Source organism: Argopecten irradians, chromosome 1 (genome assembly GCF_041381155.1).
Source record: "Argopecten irradians isolate NY chromosome 1, Ai_NY, whole genome shotgun sequence".
In the NCBI taxonomy this organism is placed as follows: domain Eukaryota; kingdom Metazoa; phylum Mollusca; class Bivalvia; order Pectinida; family Pectinidae; genus Argopecten; species Argopecten irradians.
In genome coordinates this window covers 46,951,315-46,976,293 of record NC_091134.1, presented here as the reverse complement: position 1 = coordinate 46,976,293, position 24,979 = coordinate 46,951,315, and the positions used below count along the sequence as shown (strand labels likewise).

Sequence of the window (24,979 nt, the reverse complement as noted above, 5' to 3'; positions counted from 1 at the left end):
ATTAATATAGATAAAAAAAATATTTTAGTAGTTTTTTGTTCATGTTTTGAATATTTGTATTATACTAAAACCAATTTGAAGAATGATTTATTAGAATTGACAAAATAAATAAAAATTAATTCGAAAACAACTGCTGAATGATGTAAAATGAAAATCCACTTCCTGTTTCCGTTTTGGTGCAGACGGTTTTCATAGTTGCAGAGGAGGGAAAAAAGCTGTTTTTCAAAGCGAATTAGTGACAATCCACGGGTTTGGCACTAAATAATTTATTTCGACCTTGCTATTGTAGAAGTATAAACCACATTTATGCTATCTGTAATAGTTTTTGTGTCTGCAAACTCTTAATAGCCATCACATAGCCAAGGACAGTTCTAAAGTGATGAAGTTTGTAATGTAAAAATCAACACGTCTTAAATCTTACGATCGATAGGGATCGATATATACCTATCTGTGTTTTTATTCACGAGTAATAAAATATATTTAAAGGGAATGTTTCTCACTATAACACAGTGACTCATAATCTGTGTGTGTTAGTCACCAATGCAAATAGATTCTATTTGACATGTCTAATATATATATGTACCTGTAATGTCATATATGGAATTTTCAAAACTTTCGTTTCTTGGACACAATTTGACTCTTTAAACATGTAGACTCTCTCTAATGTTGAATTAGCATATATGCATTGTGGAGATACATAAACAGGTGTATGTTGAACAGAGAAGAAATAATTTTGCAGTTGACTGCTTAAATGTACCATGCTGTATCCCGTTTAACATATTGAGATACTTAGGAAGCGTAGGATTTTACAACATCAGCAACCATGTCATCAGATGCAGCAATATCTCTAGTTCAGAAGAAGCTAGAACCAAATGAAAAATGTGTTATTATATCCTTTTGAACATTTACAATATTATTTTGATTATTTAAATTGCTCTGAGCATACAATACCATCTAATGTATTGTTATATTTTGAATGCTTATGAACTAAATATAGTCAATGTGAAAATTTAGTTGTTTGTACGTTTTTGCACTTGGCAAATGGAAAATTAGCATTTAGCTCTTCATTAGTTTAATTAGAAAACACCTGGTGATTCTAATATAATTATATAATTGACATGTACATGTGTTGTGTTTTCTGATAAAGCTTAAACATCCAAAGAATTCCTTAACAAGCTCACTGTCTAAGAGGAAAGATGCTATTGGGGAATTCAGAAGGCAAATTGGACCGTTATATTTGTTTGATTTCACGAAAAGGAGATCATGCGTGAGTATTTACGATGCACATGTATAGTGTCAGACTATACTAAATAACATAATAAGGGCACAGCCCTTATGTTATGTGCGAAGCACTTTAAGGTAACACATAAATGAAAATACATTGAAGAAAAACCACAATTTTCAAAATCCAATCCTACACATTGACAACTTCAGTTTGCGGCCACCATATTTATATACATATGGGGAGGGGAATCATGGATAATCACTATGGATATGATGCTTCGAAGTAAGCGCATTATATTGTCGAGCGTTTCAAACGCTCTTATGACCTAACAAATGTAATATTCATCCAGCAGAAGCTCAGTGCTATAGCTCTTTATATGCAAGCGTTTAAGTGATTTAGACCAACTTCCAATATAATAAGCTGACCATAAACAGAACATCTGCTACGGAAATGAAATTTCTTCCTTCTCTAAGGAGGGTTTCCTTCTCAAATGGGGGTTTTGGGACAAGGATAGAATGTAAATATAATAATAAAGAAATAAACAGAAAATTCTGCTCCGTTATTTCCATAAGTTTTACTTTTTAACAGTGCATATTAAATGGCTACTGAAACATCTGGCTGGGCCCTTTAAGGCCTTGCCTTCAGTCATATTTATCATATGTAATGTCTGTTTACAATATATTAATACATTGTACGGTAAATACATAAGTAATCATAAATGCATTTTAGAGTATTCTAATCTTGTTTTACAACATAAATCAAAACAAATTTTAAATTGGTCATATTGTCTTTCCTCTAGCTGCAGGCTTCCAACTTATCCTACAATTAAAGTGTGCAATTGGCTGTTGCATGTGAGAAATTTAAATGAAAGTATCTTTAACAAAATGAAATTTGTCTAAATTTCAGTATCTTTTTATATTCTTCAACACGAGTTCCTTGTGTAATAGCAGATGATCTATGCTTGGAGGTTATGTTCCCAGTTGACAGTAACTTACAGTATACAACAGGTAAAATCCAAATGATTTTATTTAATTAATAAATACCCAATACATATGAATATGTAAAGCAGAATTGGAAAGGTACTAATTGTACTGCACTTTGTGTTGTAGTGATCACCAGAATTTTATAACGAAATATATGGTTGGATTAATTTCAGAAGAACAAATAGAAAATGTAATGAAAATTTCAAATGTGCAATTATATAGGTAATTAATCTGAAGAAAATGCACATCTTTTTCTCATCATTTCCATTATTCCGTGATTTTTTTTTCACTTACAGATGTTCCGAAGAAAGGTCCAGGTGGTAAGTGGTTTTGTGTAACTTTTTAAAGCGAATACCTATACTTGTATATACACTTGATTACTGTAGATTTTATGAACTTCACAAACCACACAAGAACACAGGGACCTGGCACGATTTTTTTAAACTAAGAGTATACATATAAGCTTATATATATTATAGTATCAAGGGTATGAACTCAGTGGTCAAGAAAAACGGACCTATTTTTTTAAAACCGTGATTATTTTAATAAATGGGTTCATCAACACATTGACGGATATATTACCTTAAAGAGAAATAATTTATCTTTCCATTGAGTGCTTGATGAACAAAATTGGCCAAGTATTGACGAAGTTATGACTTGATGAATCGAGAAATTTACAAAAAATATGCTAGGTAGACATTTCCCTGTCCGGTCGAAATGTCGTTTCAGCTCTAATGGGTACCTCAAAAATAAAGCCAAAATCACAAAATCTACGCTTGTGGCGGTAAACAGTACCCATAACTGTGTTCATCCACAATCTCCTTTGGAGGTGTCATGACCCGTACTTTGTAGAAACTCCATTTAAACATCGTGTAGCTCACTTACTTTAACCGTCACTGCAATGTTCATTTTTCTCTCGGAACGCTTCTCGACTTTACATATCGTGACTACATTATGCAAATTATGTAATGTTGTGCTTGTGGGTAAACTCTAGAAGCGTTCCGAAGAACAAATGAACATGGCGGTGACGGTTAAAGTAAGTGAGCTACACGATGTTTAATTGAGTTTCTACAAAGTACGTGTCATGACACCTCCAAAGGAGATTGTGGATGAACACAGTTATGGGTACTGTTTACCACCACAAGCGTAGATTTTGTGATTTTGGCTTGGTTTTTGAGGTGCCCGTTAGAGCCGAGACGACATTTCGACCGGACAGGGAAATGTCTACCTGGCATATTTTTCATAAATTTCCCGATTCATCAAACCACAACTTCGTCAATACTTGGCCAATTTTGTTCATCAAGCACTCAATGGAAAGATAAACTATTTCTCTTTAAGATAAGATATCCATCAATGTTGTATAGAACCCATTTATTAAAATAATCACGGTTTTAAAAAAAAATAGGTCCGTTTTTCTCGACCGCGGAGTTCATATCCTTGATACTATAATATATATATGTATACTATTGGATAAAATTTTTCGTGCCAGGTCCCTGTGCACAAGAATAAGTTAACGTCATAGCTATCAAAATACAAAACTATTCCAATACAAGGGTTCCGAGATAACAAAACAGTGTGGATAAAGTATAATTTTCAATTTACTGCCGATTATAGTTCCATGTTCTGGTGATCATGATTGTTACGTCACAATCACCTTAACCACAGTTGATGATTAAACGAAAATAAATACATTCAATAATATGTACATGTAGTCTATTTATGTTTATTGTATATTTTCAGTTAAATGTTTACTGGGTTTGCGTACTATGGACAAAAACGTCAATATAGAATTGAATAATGATGGATCAAGCCAGAAATTTTTCTTGGAGATCAAAAGAACATCAAGTGGTAAGAATGGATATATAGTAAACAATTATTTAAAAGTCCAGTTTATCTGCAATCAATAAAACAACTGAACAGTTGAGTCTGATACAACATATAGGAAAGTAACAGTAGTTTATCATTACATATTATTGAAAGGGAGGTTTTATACCCCTGGACCCGATTTCTCGAAGCAAACTTAAGTCAAAAACTGACTTAAGTCATAAATCTTCATATAAGTTACATAAGGAGAAAAACTTAAGTTTTGACTTAAGTTTGCACTTTTGTTTCGAAAAATCAGGGCCAGATCCTTAGCTGAATTAAAATTTAGTATGAGCTGGAATATTGGAAGGGAGATAAATCAGTGAATATGTCGTGGCTGTCTGTGATCACTTTCTTTATCGTGTCATGATCACTGTAAGAAACATGGTAAGGGAGATAACTGTGAACTGTGTATTTCTGACATAGGAAATGTAGAGAAGCATTGGCTTGACATTCTTATTATATTGGAAGTACATGAGCTGTACATGCTCCATTTTGAGATAGTTATGATTCAGAAGTACAATGAAGTGATTCCAGGGATATTAATTTGAATGATGGCAAACTACTTTTGCTGTAACGATGATAAAATTATGCTTAAGAGATATGAGCAGACCTGTGTCTATATCCCACTCCTAGGAATTTCTCTATACCCCAATTTGCATGCTGGTATTTATAAGGTTTTAAGAATATTGGAGCAAAAAATGGATTTCACAATATCTTAGCAATTTGAATTAATTACAAATGTGTCTCGATTAATGCATACACTGGTATTTATTTAAAAGAATTTTTAGTTTCATTTTACATGAAGTGTTCTTGACATATTGTTTTTAGATAAAGACAGACTAGACCTGCTGTAAATTGCTTTTGGTGTAAACCATCTTTTTTGCTTCATAAACATGGTATATATATATATCCTCCACAGTAGATAGAATTCTTTCTATATGAATCTTGTTCAAGTGTTAAGTCACAAATTCTACATTGTACAAGAAATGATAAAGCATTATATCGAATGGGCTGCAATCTACATTTGTATACCACATTGAATATGGCATGTACCACAGGGACCTGGCACGAAAATTTTTAACCAATAGTATACATATATATATTATAGTATTAAGGGTATGAACTCGGCGGTCAAGAAAAACGGACCTATTTTTTTTAAAACCGTGATTATTTTAATAAATGGGTTCTATACAGCATTGACAGATCTTACCTTAAGGAGAAATAATTTATCTTTCCATTGAGTGCTTGATGAACAAAATTGGCCAAGTATTGACGAAGTTATGGCTTGATGAATTGGAAATTTTACGAAAAATATGCTAGGTAGACATTTCCCTGTCCGGTCGAAATGTCGTCTCGGCTCTAATGGGCACCTCAAAAACCAAGCCAAAATCACAAAATCTACACTTGTGGTAGTAAACAGTACCCCTAACCGTGTTCATCCACAATCTCCTTTGGAGGTGTCATGACACGTACTTTGTAGAAACTTTTGGCTTGGTTTTTGAGGTGCCCATTAGAGCTGAGACGACATTTCGACCGGACAGGGAAATGTCTACCTAGCATATTTTTCGTAAATTTCCCTATTCATCAAGCCATAACTTCGTCAATACTTGGCCAATTTTGTTCATCAAGCACTCAATGGAAAGATAAATTATTTCTCTTTAAGGTAATATATCCGTCAATGCTGTATAGAACCCATTTATTAAAATAATCACGGTTTTAAAAAAAATAGGTCCGTTTTTCTCGACCGCCGAGTTCATACCCTTGATACTATAATATATATATATGTATACTGTTAGTTTAAAAAAAGTCGTGACAGGTCCCTGTGGCATGTACTGTATACAACATAAAACAATCTACCTGTGTAGTTTCTTGTGGTTTTGAGCTTTCCAATTATTTCTGTGTATTAAAATTAGTGGTTAGTAAAGGAAACAATGCTTATTTCTTTGCATGAAAAGAATAAGATACCACAATATTTCTTATACATGTATTTGATAATTGTGGGCATATTTGGCACTATATTCTAACACAAAAACAACAAAAATATAGACAATGAATTATGTTATATACAGTATATACAGTAAGTTAAAGGTTCTTATAACACAATGTAAAGATGGTTGTGTAGATTGACATATATATATGTGGTATAAAACTTACTTTCAGCATATTCCGTGACATCATCTATGGGACTACCATCTTCCTTCAGCTGGCTAGAGAAATACCAGGCCCTTATACCAGGGTCTTCTCCATCCCCACAACCAAATGATAACCCCTTTGCTAATGATGTGTTTGACCCCCTAAGATACATGAATGTAGACCCGGCTCCCCCTGAAGCCGTGCCAGGTTGGTGGACACACAGACTGTCATGGCGTGGCTTTGTTTATATATTCCTGTAGTGCTGCATGTATAACTCTTTCTATTTCTACCCTTTTTGTAATCATCCTTTCTTCACCGATTTCTTTATTTCCTGTGTGTAAATGACCATAATAAGCTCATAAATATTAATAAGTGCTAAACAATACCATGTGAATGTGGTTTAAAATCTACACTTCTAGGGAAATGAAGAAAACACACAATAAAACAAATCAAACTAATTCATTTCTGTTTGATGTAAACTACATACTGATATCTTGTCAAGCCTGATTCACTGGGTTTTGACTTGACATTAAGACCAAATATGAATAGTAATACATGATATATTGTTGACTGAAATGTATCAAGTCCCTTTGTTATGGCAAGTTTCACTGTAATTTTATTTATCTTCATATTTGAATCAAATAAAAACTATGCTCCTTTTTGTTTTTAATATTATTTATATTGTGAGTTTTTCTTTTTGATATAATTTGTGTTATGCATGTCTTTGTTTTCCAGTTTGAAATATATCGGTTTTGTATTGCTGTTTTATTACATTTAGAGAACGTTCTAACTCCAACTATGTTTTTAGGTGAATTACTTTACTTTCCATAATATGCTGTATTGATAACATATAAATGTATGTAGCTTGAAGTGGGGACAATTTTCCTTTTCATAAGCAACCCAGGCTTACTTATTCCATAACAGCATATTATAGATTTAGACACAAAGCTAGTTTGATTTAAGCACACTTTTAGAAAAACCTTGTACTATACCATGCAAAATCAAGTATAATAAGTCTAATGATCTATTCATTAATTCATGTTCCAATTAAACAAACGTAGGTACGATTAATTGATTTACCAGTATTAAAACAATTCTGATGTAAGATTATTGTAACATTATGGAAGCTGCTTGTAAATGTTTTGGACAAAAACTAATGAGAAAACTAAAATTAAAATTCAAATAAGCGTTAATAAGAAAAGTTCAAACTATTATTTACTTGCAAAATCTATATGCATATATACAGTATGACCACAGACTATAAATAAGTAATAAAAGTGCAAATTTTACATGATCTCATTGTACAATATAATGATGCTTTTGTAGTATTATCAAGTAATTTTTATAATTTGCCATTAAGGAAGCACGTACAATATAGGAATCTATTTGAAAGGATTTGGAAAGGTGATCAAAATGTTTCAGTAGTTTGAGTTCTTGCGTGGTATTTTGTATATCTTGCATACACACTTTATTGCCTTCCAATGTAGGCAGATGTAAGCAGGTTCTTTTTAGTGTAGTCGAGGAATTTTGCCTGATGTGCTGATTGAGTGTCCATGCACTGTCCAGTGGTACATTGTGTATAGATTACAGACCAATGTGGAAAAAGAGATGGTGGTTTGGTTTCAGAATGAAAAAGCAAATGATAATATAAAGTAATAGATTAATTAAGATATCCTAACAGGTGGAGGCTAAGAGAATGACTGTCTTACCAATCTCAGGGTTTTTTTTCAAGGGGTTATTAGGGGCAGAATATAAACCCGTTTCTTAGTGAAAATATTTGGAATGTACCAGATATACATTAATTAACACCTGGAAACTTTTTTCATAATCTTTTTAATTTTCATCTCGAAATGATGTAGAAAGAATCTGCTGGAGTTATATATTGAAAAGAAATTCTATTAATCTGTTTTGTTTAAAGAGTTTGGCTAGTCAGTTTAAAGTTCACCATATTTAGAATATGCATTTCATTGATATGAAGAACATGCATCTTAAACTTTTATAAATTTGTCCTCTTTCGTTTGTGCATGCCTTAAAATAATAAAAACCCATATATGTTGATGTTAACAAGATTTATTAGCGTGATATAAACATTTAGCCTATTTACACAGATTGACTGCTAGTTAATGTATGATTATATACTGGTATTAACAGAACAGAATATAAACAGACATTATATAATCAGGGATAACAAGCACTTATCATAATATTGCTATTTAAGCAGTATTAATAGATAATCATCATAATTTTGTTGCCCTTTTTATTGCAGGATTATTTAGTACAATGCATTCATTGAATTCAGCTTTCTGTTTTGTCATATTTTTAGCTCACCTGGCCTGAAGGGCCGGTGAGCTTATGTCATGGCGCGGCGTCCGTCGTCCGTCGTCCGTCCGTCGTCCGTCCGTCGTCCGTCCGTCCGTCTGTCCGTCAACATTTCCTTTAAATCGCTACTAGTCATAGAGTTCTGCATGGATTGTAACCAAATTTGGCCACAAACATCCTTGGGGGAAGGGGAACAGAACTTGTATAAATTTTGGCTCTGACCCCCCGGGGGCAGGAGGGGCGGGGCCCAATAGGGGAAATAGAGGTAAATCCTTTAAATCGCTACTTGTCATAGAGTTCTGCATGGATTGTAACCAAATTTGGCCACAAACATCCTTGGGGGAAGGGGAACAGAACTTGTATAAATTTTGGCTCTGACACCCCGGGGGCAGGAGGGGCGGGGCCCAATAGGGGAAATATAGGTAAATCCTTTAAATCGCTACTTGTCATAGAGTTCTGAATGGAATGTAACAAAATTTGGCCACAAACATCCTTGGGGGAAGGGGAACAGAACTTGTATAAATTTTGGCTCTGACCCCCCGGGGGCAGGAGGGGCGGGGCCCAATAGGGGAAATAGAGGTAAATCCTTTAAATCGCTACTAGTCATAGAGTTCTACATTGATTGTAACCAAATTTGGCCACAAACATCCTTGGGGGAAGGGGAACAGAACTTGTATAAATTTTGGCTCTGACCCCCCGGGGGCAGGAGGGGCGGGGCCCAATAGGGGAAATAGAGGTAAATCCTTTAAATCGCTACTAGTCATAGAGTTCTACATGGATTATAACTAAATTTTGCAACAAACACCCTTGGGGGAAGGGGAACAGAACTTGCATAAATTTTGGCTCAGACCCCCCGGGGGCAGGAGGGGCGGGGCCCAATAGGGGAAATAGAGGTAAATTCTTTAAATCGCTACTTGTCATAGAGTTCTACATGGATTGTAACCAAATTTGGCCACAAACATCCTTGGGGGAAGGGGAACAGAACTTGTATAAATATTTGCTCTGACCCCCCGGGGGCAGGAGGGGCGGGGCCCAATAGGGGAAATATAGGTAAATCCTTTAAATCGCTACTAGTCATAGAGTTCTGAATGGAATGTAACAAAATTTGGCCACAAACATCCTTGGGGGAAGGGGAACAGAACTTGTATAAATTTTGGCTCTGACCCCCCGGGGGCAGGAGGGGCGGGGCCCAATAGTGGAAATAGAGGTAAATCCTTTAAATCGCTACTAGTCATAGAGTTCTACATGGATTGTAACTAAATTTGGCCACAAACATCCTTGGGGGAAGGGGAACAGAACTTGTATAAATTTTGGCTCTGACCCCCCCCCCCCCCCCCCCCCCCCCCCCCCCACCCCCCCGGCAGGAGGGGCGGGGCCCAATAGGGGAAATAGAGGTAAATCCTATAAATTGCTACTAGTCGTAGAGTTCTGCATGGATTGTAACCAAATTTGGCCAGAAACATCCTTGGGGGAAGGGGAACAGAACTTGTATAAATTTTGGCTCTGGCCCCCCTCGGGGCTGGAGGGGTGGGGCCCAATAGGGGAAATAGAGGTAAATCCTTTAATTCGCTACTAGTCATAGAGTTCTGCATGGAATGTAACCAAATTTGGCCAGAAATATCCTTGGGAGAATAAGAACTGAGTTTGTATAAATTTTGGCTCTGGTCCCCGGGGCAGGAGGGGCGGGGCCCAATAGGGGAATTATAGGTAAATTCTATAAATTGCTACTTAATTGTCCTAGAGTTTTGTATGGATTGTAACTAAATTTGGCCACAAACATCCTTGGGGGTAGGAGAACAGAACTTGTATAAATTTTGGCTCTGACCCTCAGGGGGCAGGAGGGGCGGGGCCCAATAGGGGAAATAGAGGTAAATTCTATCAATCGCTACTTGTCCTAGAGTTCTGCATGGATTGTAACCAAATTTGGCCACAAACATCCTTGGGGAAAGAGGAACAGAACTTGTATAAATTTTGGCTCTGATCCCCTGGGGGTAGGAGAGGTGGGCCCCAATAGGGGAAATAGAGGTCAATCCTTTAAATCGCTACTTCTCATAGAGTTCTGCATGGATTGTAACCAAATTTGGCCAGAAACATCCTTTGTGGAAGGGGAACAGAACTTGTATAAATTTTGGCTCTGATCCCCTGGGGGTAGGAGAGGTGGGCCCCAATAGGGGAAATAGAGGTCAATCCTTTAAATCGCTACTTCTCATAGAGTTCTGCATGGATTGTAACCAAATTTGGCCAGAAACATCCTTTGTGGAAGGGGAACAGAACTTGTATAAATTTTGGCTCTGACCCCCAGGGGGCAGGAGGGGTGGGGCCCAATAGGGGATTTAGAGGTTAATATTCGAATTCCTTCAGAAAAGAAGCAATGAACCTGTATTTAGAACATTACTTGGCATTACAAACCAGGTGAGCGATACAGGCCCTCTGGGCCTCTTGTTTTTAGTTTGTTTCCCTGTTTCGGCATGTTGCTGAAAGAATTTTATTTCAGAAGAGATTTAAGTAAAACAACAACAGGTGTTGAGTCTGACAATAGATCACCAGTCTATACAGTATTACTAGTAAGGAGACAATAAAAGACAAACAAAATAGGACTTGTTAATTATTTCCTTATATCAGTTTATCTTTGTTAATCTTCATATCTTCAAAAAATAACACCAATCAAACAGGAAAATGTGTTTGTACAAGGAAACTTTTCTGAAATAGATAGAACATGTATATCAGAACAGAAAAAAAGTTTTATTTTATGTAAGCATGATGAATTAAACATTACCCTATTTTATGTTTATCATGGCATGGGAAATTTTCTAGATACATTATAGAGAGGGTGCTATATGATTAATGTTACAGTTAATGTTAAAACGATATTTTCTTTTATTTCTGTTTTCCTGTTAGAAATACTTTCACTTTTATATTACAGCTAAGAAAATTGAGGCCCCTGCTTTTTGTGCAGACAGAGATTCTGGCAGTTCAGGCGAGGGTACTACTTCAGGGGAGACAACTCCTTTTGGGTTTGAAAATAATTTCACAGATTCTCTTATAGTGGATGATACACCAGGCAATCTTAGGAAGAGTCTTAGCAAGGATTCTCTGGACAATTTGGATGGGTAAGTAAACTTTTAATGTTTCACTTATAATTCAAGAGTTATTGCTACACTTGACTTTGGTAACATTTGCTTATATATAGCACAAAAGTTTTGTCATAGTCAAATACAATGGCTTTATAGCCAAAGTCCTTCTGTAAGGAATGTAAGAAATGGTTACTAGCTGATCTACTCTAGTTTAACATAACAAGGATTACATTATAATGTTACCAAAATGTTAAAGTCCTCATTTCGATAGCTGTTCACAATGAATATTAAAAGTAATGTATGCACTCCATGTACATAAATGTATCAAACAATAAGCTTATGATCTAAAGATGATAGTTTGTAGTCAACATATCAATATGTTACCTTTAAAAATATCTCCAAGTTATATTCAGACTTGCATATTACAAGGATTAAAATTAGCTGTTATTTATAATCCTCACTTCAGCAGGAAATGCTAATATAGGACTTTGGTTGTGTGAGTTACTATGTCTGTGTTACAGATCCGACATGACTGACTCTTTATCACGGATCACCAACCAGCTTGGTCTGGGGGGGTCGGGCGTGGAGCTGGTGGAGGGAATTAAACCAGCCACGGGACGAGAGAATATTGTACGGCATTTAATGAATCAGAGGGAAGAAGAATTCACACACAAAGAAACTCTCAAGTATGAACAGCAACTATTTTTCCAAGAATTTAAACAAAAATTTCAGGCATATTTTGTGATTAATGAGATTATTACTCAATTATTGATCCAACACATTTTAAGATATTTAGCTGACCTGGCCCAAAGGGCCGGTGAGCTTATGTCATGGCTCAGCGTCCGTCAACATTTTTTAAAAATCACTACTAGTCATAGAGTTCTGCATGGATTGTAACCAAATTTGGCCAGAAACATCCTTAGGAGAAGGGGAACAGAGTTTCATTAAATATTGGATTTAATCTCATGGGAGCAGTAGGGGCTGTTCCCAAAAGGGGAAATGGTGGTAAATCCAATAAATCGCTACTAATCCTAGAGTTCTGCATGGATTGACAACAAATTTGGACAAAAATATCCTTGGGGGGGGGGGGGGGGGAATTGAGTTTGTATTAACTTTGGCTGTAACCTCTCAGTAGCAGGAGGGGCAGGGCCCAATAGGGGAAATAGAGGCAAATTCTTTAAATCGCTACTAGTCATGGAGTTCTGTGTGGATTGTAACCAAATTTGGCCAGAAATATAATTGGGGGAAGGGGAACAGAGTTTAAATAAATATTGGCTTTGATCCCCCAGGGGCAGGATGGGCTGGGCCTAATAGAGGAGATAGAGGTAAATCCTTTAAATCGCTACTTGTCCTAGAGTTCTGCATGGAATGTAACCATATTTGGCCAGAAAGATCCTTGGGGGAAGAGGAACAGAGTTTGTATAACTTTTTGTTCTGACCCCCAGGGGGCAGGAGGGGCGGGGCCCAATAGGGGAATTAGAGGTAAATTCTTTAAATCGCTACTAGTCATAGATTTCTGCATTGACTGTCACCAAATTTGGCCAGAAACATCCTCTGGGGAAGGGTAACAGAATTTGTGATTTTTCGCTTTGACCCCTCTGGAGCAGAAAGAGTGGGGTCCAATAGGGGAATTAGAAGTAATTATTCCAATTCCTTCAGAAAAGAAACAATGAAGCTGTATTAAGAACATGACTTCATTGACTCAGCATTACAAACCAGGTAAGCGATTCAGGCTCTCTAGCCGTCTTGTCTAAATATTTTTAGGAACAGTTTGTTATAAAATTTTAGTGATGAATTTGTAACAGAGTGCATGATCTGAGATAAACATAATCACTTCCTCTGCCAGGGATCGATTTCGGGACCTCTGGGTTACTAGTCTGAGGCTCAACCTATCGCGCTTAAGAGAATTCCTTCCTAGCAGAGCAGTATATTGCGGCTAGTATTCACCAGCGTTACAAATGTTTCAATGTATCATTGAATTAAGGATCATTTAATTATTTTGTGATCTTAGATTGATTTTAAGTTATAGAATATCACTTGAATATGGGAAATTTGACATTTTCCAGCTGAAGTAAGATTGAAAATAAAAAACTTACCGGTACAAGAATTTTCAAAAGTTGAAGATTATTGACTCAGTCTACTATTTTATGAGATGTGGTGTGTCTACAGGGTGTTTTGTGGGACGTGGAACGTGAATGGTCAGTCACCTCTACCAGGGTCATCACTGAAGAAATGGCTGGATGTCGACCAGGACTGTCCAGATATATTTGCTATTGGGTAATATATACTTGTAAAAAAAAAAAAAAAATATTTTAGAATTCATGAGACTATTATAACTTTTTCCAATGTTCATTTAATGAAAGTGAAATCACTTTTACAGTTGCCATAGTGTATGTTGTATAAAAATTCAAACTAATGAAATATTTTTGCTTCTATAGGTTTCAAGAACTAGATCTGAGTAATCAAGCGTACATCTTTAGTGATTCAGCAAAGGAGACGGAATGGTTAACTGCGGTACGGAAAAGTTTGCCTGCAAAATCACTTTATAAAAAGGTAAGTTCACCTTCTGGAAGATTAGAGAAGTCTTTGGAGAATTTATTCTTTGGAAACCTTGTTTCAAACCATTGTAGTGACTAATGATCAAGGCGTCTCTACTTTGCACCACATCATTTGCCAGGTGTTGTGTGCTTAATCATGATCATTTACTTTTAATATTTCTACTTGTTCAAGTCAACTTATGTCTAGGTCAATGGCTTTTATCCAGGAATTTTTGCCTTTTTTCCATTGCTTAAACCTCGCACATTCTCAATTAAAGATGCTCCACCGCTGACAAATAGTATTTATTCTCGAATCAAAAACAGTAGCCGATGATTAAGTATTTTTCTTCAGTTACAAAAGCTACTTACTTCACACCATTACCACCGTTGAAAAGTTTGAGCTTCTAATTTTACTTCAAGACAAAAATATCAACAACAAAAACTTGCATCCTACAAAAATTCCATGCCACTATGTCCTATATGGAATGAAGTTCTGATAGCGCATGCGCCAAAAAAAATAAATTATTTGATATTTTATAATTATTGCTCAAATGATGAATATCGTTTATACTCTTTCGGCGACGGAGTATCTTTAAACACAAACCAAAACTCATGATCACTGCTGTTTGAAATTATATCTTGCTTTAGTGATTGCTTGCTTTAGTGATTTGAAATAGTGTCTTGCTATAAATAAAATGCTTTCTGCTTCCAGGTGAAATTGATTCGTTTAGTTGGTGTAATGATGATCGTGTACATTAAAGAAAAATATGCCCACAAGGTTCACTTTGTAGACTCGGACTACGTGGCAACAGGGATTATGGGTATCATGGTGAGTACAAACTCTTTTATTTTGTTAAAAGCCTCCATTGACGAACCATGGGTCTGATATATGTATATACTAATCCTAATCCTATAAGAATGACATGGTTTAGCTATACATTATGTATATACGAATACAGCAGTATCTTTGGGTGAATGAGGACCAATTATACAAACATAGTAAGAAGTGTTTTCTTTCATTGTCTGGATTGTTCCAGGGAAACAAAGGAGGAGTGGGCGTAAGGTTCTCCATCCAAGGTACATCTATATGTTTCATCAATTCACATTTAGCAGCGCATCAAGAGGAGTTTGAGAGGAGAAACCAGGTAAATGATATATAAAAAGACAAATGAAATGTACAGAGCTGTAGTTACTGAGTGACTCAGAGGGCTCTACACTAACACTTTCCTTTTCTGCAAGTTTGAAACATGGATTGAACGGTTACCATGTGCTGGTTTTTGGTTGAAGATTTTGCCTTTGCCACCTAAATATACTCATTCTTATTTATTAGTTACCATGGATATGGGTAGAATGTAAAACAAAGCAAACCAGAGTTTTAGATTGTTTCTGATGCAAATGTTTTGCAGAATTTAATTTAAGCAATTATATGAACAAAGACCAGTGCTCTTCTGCCTATATTACTGTTCGTGTATCTGTCTTTATGTGTTTCTGATCCGCTTATCCATACCTTTATGTATTTTTACTAGACAGTACAGTACCAAGCATAATGAGTATCTCTAAAGACATTACTTTGTACCTGTTACTGAAAATGTATTGTTTCAGTTTTCATTTCACCTTGTGTTTTTTCAAAGGACTACCGTGACATAAATTCCAAGATGAGATTCAAACAGTTTGTTCCACCCCTTCAGTTACGAGAACATGAGTAAGTACATACATGCTGTAATCATCATACAATGAATAAAGTTGAATGACACTTAAGTAGATAAACAATTTACATTCTTATTAATGGGGGAGTTGTCATTAGTACTTATATAAGACCTTGCATTTGTCAGTATTTTTGTTTAGAATAATGACTCCTACATTTTTGCTAGTCACATTTCAACTTAGTATTCAATAATCTTTTTTTTTTACTAAAACTGATTTTTATACACAATGTCTGAAAAATTATATCCTTATAGAAATGTCTTTTTGAAAAGAGTCTACCTTATCCTAGCATTGTGTAATCTGGATGTATTTATCCTTTTAGTGTCCTGTTTTGGATTGGAGATTTAAACTACAGAATAACAGATCTGGACATCACTACAGTAAAGGAACTCATTGAGAGGAAACACTATAAGGACCTTCGCAGCTATGACCAGGTAAAAACAATATAAAACTTAAATAGTACCGATATGCGTAACAGGAAGTTTGGATCTACCTTTTACAGTACTTAATGATTCTTCTGTTCACATTGTAGATGGGATCTTTCTAGTAAATGCTTCTGATAACTGAAATCTTATCCTTTTCTTTAAAGAATAGGAGAAAAATAATGAGGTTGATATGGTTATCTCAAGATTTCAATTTGAGATGTCCCTTTCTACTTGACTGACTCATGTAAGAATTGGGTAGCAACATCACAAAGCGTAATGTTTCCCACAGTCTATGTTCACAAGTTAAAGATAATAAAAAGGTAAAAGATTAACGAGATCATTTATCACTTGTTTTGATTCTTGCTGTAGCTTCACCGACAGCTAGGGAGGACAGATGTTTTTGAGGGGTACCAAGAAGGAGAATTAGAATTCCAACCGACCTATAAATATGATACCGGTACAGACAACTGGGACACCAGGTATGCTTGGTCAAAGGAAGCGTGACGTCTTGATTAAAAAAAGTATTTAAGGAAACCTTAAATGTTCAGAACTATCTATCAGCAGTGCCTTTTCTAAACTTGTTTCGGATATTTTACCAAGATGTCTATTGTACTCCAAAAATTCATGATTTGTTGAACAGTACACCATTAAAGAAGTGATGCACAGGGGTTAGGACATTTTTCTTAAGCGATAACATGTTATGCATAGCTGTACATGTATTTATACGTAGTTATAAAATTGATATTGAAATATGGCCTAGTGGCTGATCTTTTGATTTGGTTATCAGTGAGAAATGTCGAGCTCCAGCCTGGTGTGATAGAGTACTGTTCAAAGGCCCAGACATCAGACTGAAGGCCTACCGTAGTCACCAGGACTTGAAAGTCAGCGACCACAAACCTGTGTCGGCTCTCTTTGATGTAGATGTAAGTACAATCATAATTTAATGATAAGTATATTGGTGTAATATTGTATATGTAATATATCCAGAGACCACAGGTTGAGGTAAACAGTTGGTCAAACTAGTTCCAACACAAGGGGAAATAAGCTAGACTGTTGTATGAAGACATAACTTTTTAGATACCTAAATTATCTTTAATCTGGTAAAATCAAAGGAAGACTTTTTTCATAAAATTTAGGACTGACAGATTTTTCCTTCTAAAACCACATGCTTGAAGGAGGCAGGGTAAATGTGATCAGCAAGATGCTTCATTATTTTCTCTGTTGCAGATTAAAGTTATTGATGAAGAGAAATCCAAAAGGGTGTATGAGGACATTATGAAACAGTTAGACCGACTGGAAAATGAATACCTGCCCCAAGTAAAACTCAGTAAAACAGATGTAAGTCTAGTGTAATGATGTATTAAAACAATCAATTGAAATGTTCCAAAAATCACATGCAGTGGGAAATACAATTGAACGTATTTTCCTATTTGATTAATCAAATATGTGTATAGGGAAAATATCTGTTGAAATTTAATTTCTAAAGTACTTCATTGATTTTAAATTGCTGATATGGTTTAATTTACTACTTTTTATCCTTTTTTTGATGTGTAAAAAATTCAAATTTTTGCTATTACAGTTTTCTTAATATTTTGTATTTATATGATTCAGAAGTGATTTATTGTCATAGCTTTTGTTGAGATTAATGGCTGAACTTCTACTTTTCAGTTTGTTTTTCAAGATTTGAAGTTTATGGAAGCTCAAGTACAGAGTTTGATAGTGGAGAACACAGGACAGGTATGGGTGTTACATTAAATGCAGAAACCTCATTATATCAAGGCCAAGAGGGATTGTGATCAAAGTTATCAAAGTGTTTGAGTTAAATCAGTTTACTTTCAGATGAAGTGTCAAGTTTTGATGTAAAAGTAGGAAACTTTGAACTACTGTACAAGCTGTGGTTTACACGATTCAACTATATTTCAGTGGTATATGATGGTGCTGTACTTTTTTCAGGAAGGTGGCATTTGTTTACTTCACAGCTGATTGATTTAATAATTTGAACTTTTGTAGGTACCTGTGACTTTCGAGTTCATTAAGAAACTTGACGAGACAAGTCACTGTCGACCATGGATGGAAGTCACGCCCACACAGTCTGTTGTAGTTCCAGGTAAATATGAGATTTAATAAGTATACCAGATCAATATTAAACTTATTGCCTATATGTTATAAGAAAATCATATTATGAACTCTGCTTCAGAGTCTTTGAGCAATTTTGATACCTTCCATTTAAATATGATTTTAACTTAATATTACATGACCCTAGCTGTTAATGGGATGTTAATTGAATCACACACACACTCCTAAATATTTGAACTGTAAGATAAACTATGACTATAACATTTTGAAGACACTAGAAATATTTTGCCTAAATATCTGAAGTGTAAGATTAGCTTTTGAAGATATTAGAGGAATTGTTGTTTGACCACCATCCTCTGACTTTTCTACAGGTGAGGGCTGTGAGATCCAGTTAAAGGCCTATGTAGATGAAAACTCTGTAGGAAAGCTGAGTAGTGGTGAGGACAAAATCGAGGACATCTTAGTCCTACATCTCCACGGGGGCAAGGACTTCTTCATATCCTTTACTGGCTAAACAAATTGTCCTTCATATTTCTTAAGAAGGATACATTCTGAGAATTTCTTACTATATTTCCTATTACATGATGTGCCTATTGGAAACAGAAAAACAGAAATCATGTCAGTAATTGTTCTGGGTAGTAGCTAGTCTATACATTTAAAGGCAATCATTTTTGCAATGGCTGTTTTCTTTCCTTTCCTTTTGTTTTTACTGATCAATGTAACTAATACTTCAACAACATTTTTCCAAATGGTAAAGCTTGTTCAGATTGGCAAACAAAAGGAAGTTTAAATTTATTAGCTCGCCTATTGGAAGAATAGGGGGAGCTAATGTTGTCACCCCGGCGTCGGCGTCAGCGTTGGCGTCCCATTTCACGTTAAAGTTTTTGAGCAAGTTTCTGTTTCGTCAATTGTTCAAGCTTAAGTCATCATAAATATTTATGATTTTATTTTCCTAATGTGTGTGGATGCTGAACGTGATAATACAACCAATTTGTGGCCCTTTAGGGTGTTTTTGAGTCTGTTAATTTCTCATATTTCCATGTTAAAGTTTTTGAGCAAGTTTCTATTTTGTCAATTGTTTAAGCATAAGTCATCATAAATGTTTATGATTTTATTTTGCTAATGTGTATGGATGCTGAACGTGATAATACAACCAATTTGTGGCCCTTTAGGGTGTTTTTGAGTCTGTTAATTTCTCATATTTCCATGTTTAAGTTTTTGAGCAAGTTTCTATTTTGTCAATTAATATTGTTTAAGCTTAAGTCAATACAAATATTTTAACACAGGCCTTCATTCTCTCACACCAGTACATGTAGTGTATTTCTAATTTTGAACTCTCTAATAAGATACCTGAAAAATTCATTAGCAAAACTTAGTAGATTTACATTTCTTTCTGTACAATTTCAATTTTCATAATTGGGAAATAAGTGAACATTTTCCACAGTATAATTTTTCAGTAAATTAGTTGCATAAAGTGTCTGGCAATTCCTATTTAAACTTGTGGTAGTTTATTTTTAAGTGCTATTTCATGTATTTCATCTTCACTTGATTGCAAAAAAGATGCCATTATTTTTCACATAGACTCATAACATTGTCTGTGTTTACCATAAAAAAATTTATACTGCAAAAGAAGACATTTCAACTTCTGTTAGAGGCAAAATAATATAGACTGAGGGCACTGCTTGATATTTGTAAATAGTAAATACTTGAACATCAACTCCTTCTGAATAGGCGAGCTTTGCTGTTCTCCAACAGCTCTTGTGTTTCAATAGAATAATTAATATGCAAAAACTATCCTTAACACTGATTACATAACCGTTGGAGGAGGCTACATTCCTAGTTCCTTTGGCTCGTCCATACAGGCACTTATACAGATGCATGGGCCTATCAAGGAAGTTCCTGTCGCTCAACTGATTGAAATTGTAAGTGATTATTATTGGAGAATCAAAATATGAATTGATGTTGGTCTGGACATGATTATGTTGTGATGTTTACTGTTTGCCTAGCTGGTTAAAGTGTCAGACATGATGTTCTACAATTAGCTCTCCAACATTGAGTCACAGTGGTAGAATGGTTATGATGTCCATATATACATAAGAACATATTCTTAACCACAATTTAGTTTGTTTTTCATTTATATACACAATCATATACACAATCATGTACATCCACAGTTGACCTTGACTGTTTATGGAAGATTAAAGGAAAACCAACCAAAGAATCTTCTATATAAAAGGCATTTGAAGGTCAGAACAAACCATTCTGTCCAATTATCTGCCTTACTGATAAAACACTTTCAACAATAAATTATAAAATATACTGTTTATAAAAAGATGGAAATGTTTAGGTAAAGATTATTTTTTTCTCTTTCTTTGTTTCCTTAGGAGCAGCCAGGAAGTCTAGAGAAGCGGGACCTAACAGCATCAGGAGGGAGATTGTATGCCATTCCTAAAGAAATCTGGAGACTGGTAGATCATATATGGAAAGCCGGTAAACAAGAGGTTGGTATCCTGTATAATGTATGGTAATCATACTTCTTTTATACTGTATAGCAAACAAATATTTCCGGTTTTTTCGAAATCAAAACATTCAAAACAAGAAATAATTGTTACATTATCGTACCAACATAATTGTTTACTGTGTACCCTATCCAAAATTGCACCACTCTCAACTCAAAATTTATTGCATTAAAAATATTTTAAAAACATTGACAAAATAAATTTTTTATTGATCTATGAATATTGCATGTACATGAATTGCTGTTCTGCGAAATTAAGCCCTCCTGAATAGGTTTGGTTTAGGGGACTGTAAAATATGGACTCTGTGAATACAGTAGCTTAATATTCTCTAAATATTTTTTGATTTAGTTGAATTCATCTTCTATCAATTCAATAAAAATCCTTTGTATTATATTGATATGTTATCAATATTTACACCTATAAAGTCTGTTAACTTCTGTTTGTAACAGCCTGGATTGTTTGAGAGATCTGGACTACAGACCGATGTTGCCAAGATCCGAGATTGTCTAGACACAGGAGTTCCTGACACCATACGTATCCTTTCACTCTGAGTAATAGTACTTTGTGTAGTCTGATATTTCCTTTTTAACTCGCATATTTTAGACTGAGCCATGATTTTTCAATAAATGTCTATGCCTCTCATTATTTGTGACTATCAATATAGTGTAGTTGGTTAGGTTAATGGCTTTGTAATGAGAGGTGGCGATATACCAGAAAAGTGTGAAGTTCTGCATTCAATTTCTTAGAGGTTGTCTTTCTTACACAACAATATTTGACAATGGATACCACATTGTTGTGGATGCTTTATCCTCATTGCGTTAACATCATGTAACAAACTTTTTATAAGGTAGCTACTTATCTACAAGAAGAAACCCTTCAACACATAGCTTTGAATTCAGCAAGTGAAAACAATACATTCTTGACCATGACAACAACAGTTGTTTTTGACATTCATGAATTTCTCTTCCAGTTGTGATTTCTTTGTCAGGTCCCAAAGGAAGGTTAAGATTCTGTTATTATATTAGTAGCATTGATTTTGCTTTTGTCAATGTATCTTTGGTTAATCATGTAACAATAATCTGGACCTGGATATAGCTTTGTCATTGTGACCCTGACCTATATATCAGCGGGAAGTATCCATTCCGTTGCAGCGACCTTATTACTGTTCTTAAAGTGCCTGCCTGATCCAGTAATTCCTTGTAGTGTATATCAGCGATGTCTGGAGTGTTCACGCAACTACATGTTATGTAAACAGGTAGGTACCTACAGGTGTTAAAATATACAGATATCTAAAAATAGTAAAGGTATATCTACAATATACAGGTATCTACAATATACAGGTATCTATAATATACACATACATGTATATACCATATACTAATATATAAAAATTGTAAAGATATCTACAATATACAGGTATCTACAATATACAGGTATCTACAATATACACGTATATACCATATACAGATATATAAAAATTGTAAAGGTATCTACAATATACAGGTATATACAATATACAGGTATCTACAATATACAGGTATCTACAATATACAGATATATACAATATACAGGTATCTACAATATACACGTATATACCATATACAGATATAAAAAAATTGTAAAGGTATCTACAATGTACCGGTATACATGTATACAATATACAGGTATTTACAATATACATGTATATACCATATACAGATATATAAAAATTGTAAAGGTATCTACAATATACAGGTATATACAATATACAGGTATCTACAATATACACGTATATACAATATACAGATATATAAAAATTGTAAAGGTATATCTACAATATACAGGTATCTACAATATACAGGTATCTATACTATACACGTATATACAATATACACGTATATACCATATACAGATATACAAAAATTGTAAAGGTATCTACAATATACAGGTATATACAATATACAGGTATCTATAATATACACGTATATACAATATACAGATATCTAAAAAGTGTAAAGGTATCGACAATATACAGGTATGTACAATATACAGGTCTATACAATATACACGTAAATTACCATATACTACATGTAATGGATAAACTACCTTTGTAAGAACAAAAATTTGCAAATATCATCCTGTTTATTGTAGTGAAGTCCTTTTGAACAGCCAGGGTAATATCATGTAAATGTCATATAATGAAACAGTTATCCAGTTTCAGGTGTATGTGACGAGTTATCAACCCTCGAAGATGATATAACCCTTGGCCTCCGGTCTCGGGATATACCACTTACTCGGGTTGATAACCAACCCTATACACCTGAAAATAGGTCGATTATTGTATGACATACAAGATACAAGGGTCTATAATGTGCAGGTACCCTCATTCAATAGGTACCATTATATACAAATGTTTACAATACACAGGTAACACTATACAAGGGGGGTCTTTAGTGCACAAATACCATAATATCATGTGTTTACAACATGCAGGCCAATATTCCACAATAGAGGTATCCACAAAGTATATAGGTATCCATATAGAGCACTAGCATCTCTGATTATACAGTAATGCCATACTCGGCTATGTAAATTAGGTATTTGGATTATTACACAGTTAGCACAACAGGTACCTGGTAATTTGTATCATTAGTATGATCTAGGTACCATTAATTTGAGATTGACAGATATTTACAACACATGTCTGTGCTTTGTATACAATGTACTTGATACTCAAATACACTAATATCTACTTTGTAACCTGGGGGAATACTTCTTTCAGCTAGAGAACTTCTCTTTACGTTGATACCCAGGTAGGTTGAGCTTCAGACTAGTAATCCAGAGGGCCTAAGTTTGATCCCCTATATTGGAGTGAATATGTTTAAGTGAAAATCATGAACTCCGTTACATTGGCTCCCATATAGGGACTGTTGTTGTTGTTACCCTTGGAAACTCAAATTCTTTCTAATTAGAGGGTGAAAATGTAATATAGCAAATACTAGCCACAATATACATCATGGCTACAGAGAACTTTTTAGTTCAGTTGGTTAATTTTAGACTAGTAATCTTGACGCACACAATGATATACAGCTATCTACAATAAAGGACTTAAATAGATGTAACCTGATGTCCTCTCTGTTTGAGGAATAAAATATCAATAAAATTTTGTTGAAATTGAAAATGCCCCCTCCGCATTGGCAAATAAATGTTGATTATATAAACTGTAAAAAACACACAAACAGTCCAAGTCAGTTATGTTCCTTATAAAAGCTTAAACATGAATAGGTAAAGTGAAATTAAATTTTCTTAGTTGTTTGTTAAGAAAGATCCTAGATGTAAGAAAGATAACCCTTAATAATTGTTTATATCATACTTTCTAACTGTCTGAAGGAGGATGTTGGAGAACTTATACGAGTTCTTTAAGGATATCAGTACTCTGTATACATAAAATTAAAAGTGAAGTATCAAATCTGTTGCCTCATTGCTAACTCTGTTGACCTCTAAATACTGTGGGCAGACAAATTATTATGCTAATTCGCCACACATTCCTTAACGGTGTGGGGCTTATCCTAATCTCACACTATCAAACCACATAAAATACGGATAATCTTGCACACTAATTTCACTTATAAGTCTTCCTAAACCTTGTGATTTTTTCTTCTGAAATGTCCGTGGGGGAAGAAGTACTTTATTTTCTCACATAGCTAGCCATGTAAGATAGAGTTGTCCCATGAAAGACAGCTATTTAAGATAAATCTATCTTACATTGCTAGCCATGTAAGATAGAGTTGTCCCATGAAAGACAGCTATGTAAGATAAATCTATCTTACATAGCTGTGACGTCACAATTGCCGAACAATCAGATGACGTCATATCAGCCACAGTTGACGTCATTTTTCTTCTATTTCGATTGATTTGCCGGATTTATTTACCATTTCATTTGTTTAATTTGCATTTCAAACCGTTTTACCTAAGATTTCTTGTTTATATTTTCAATATAAACCAAACTTTGATAAGCTCTTTCGAATGGCGTTCTTATTTTTAAAATCGATCGATTATTTAAGAAGTTAAGGTTTTATTACAAAATGGTTGCCTAACCTTTCGTGCAAGTAATTCGACAAGCAATGTGAGAAAATAAC

At 34.7% G+C, this 24,979-nt stretch overlaps 1 protein-coding gene across 2 annotated transcripts in view; it reads left to right on the top strand.

Annotated features, from left to right (window-relative positions):
- The first annotated feature begins 176 nt into the window (after positions 1–176).
- LOC138330201 (inositol polyphosphate 5-phosphatase OCRL-like) overlaps positions 177–24,979 on the top strand; it is a 47,566-nt gene continuing 22,763 nt past the window's right edge. The window contains exons 1-24 of one of the 2 annotated variants that reach the window (XM_069277650.1): positions 177–889; positions 1,182–1,267; positions 2,132–2,232; positions 2,505–2,528; positions 3,949–4,056; positions 6,235–6,414; positions 11,450–11,636; positions 12,122–12,286; positions 13,770–13,877; positions 14,039–14,153; positions 14,850–14,966; positions 15,175–15,282; positions 15,769–15,839; positions 16,164–16,275; positions 16,636–16,745; positions 17,054–17,189; positions 17,494–17,604; positions 17,935–18,003; positions 18,277–18,373; positions 18,714–18,843; positions 20,159–20,264; positions 20,727–20,843; positions 21,311–21,395; positions 21,989–22,116. In XM_069277650.1, the coding sequence (XP_069133751.1) occupies positions 824–889; positions 1,182–1,267; positions 2,132–2,232; positions 2,505–2,528; positions 3,949–4,056; positions 6,235–6,414; positions 11,450–11,636; positions 12,122–12,286; positions 13,770–13,877; positions 14,039–14,153; positions 14,850–14,966; positions 15,175–15,282; positions 15,769–15,839; positions 16,164–16,275; positions 16,636–16,745; positions 17,054–17,189; positions 17,494–17,604; positions 17,935–18,003; positions 18,277–18,373; positions 18,714–18,843; positions 20,159–20,264; positions 20,727–20,843; positions 21,311–21,395; positions 21,989–22,116 (2,637 nt within the window). In that variant the 5' untranslated portion in view covers positions 177–823. The remainder of the gene's footprint in view (positions 890–1,181; positions 1,268–2,131; positions 2,233–2,504; positions 2,529–3,948; positions 4,057–6,234; positions 6,415–11,449; positions 11,637–12,121; positions 12,287–13,769; positions 13,878–14,038; positions 14,154–14,849; positions 14,967–15,174; positions 15,283–15,768; positions 15,840–16,163; positions 16,276–16,635; positions 16,746–17,053; positions 17,190–17,493; positions 17,605–17,934; positions 18,004–18,276; positions 18,374–18,713; positions 18,844–20,158; positions 20,265–20,726; positions 20,844–21,310; positions 21,396–21,988; positions 22,117–24,979) is intronic. The other variant, XM_069277658.1, reaches the window with a different exon arrangement.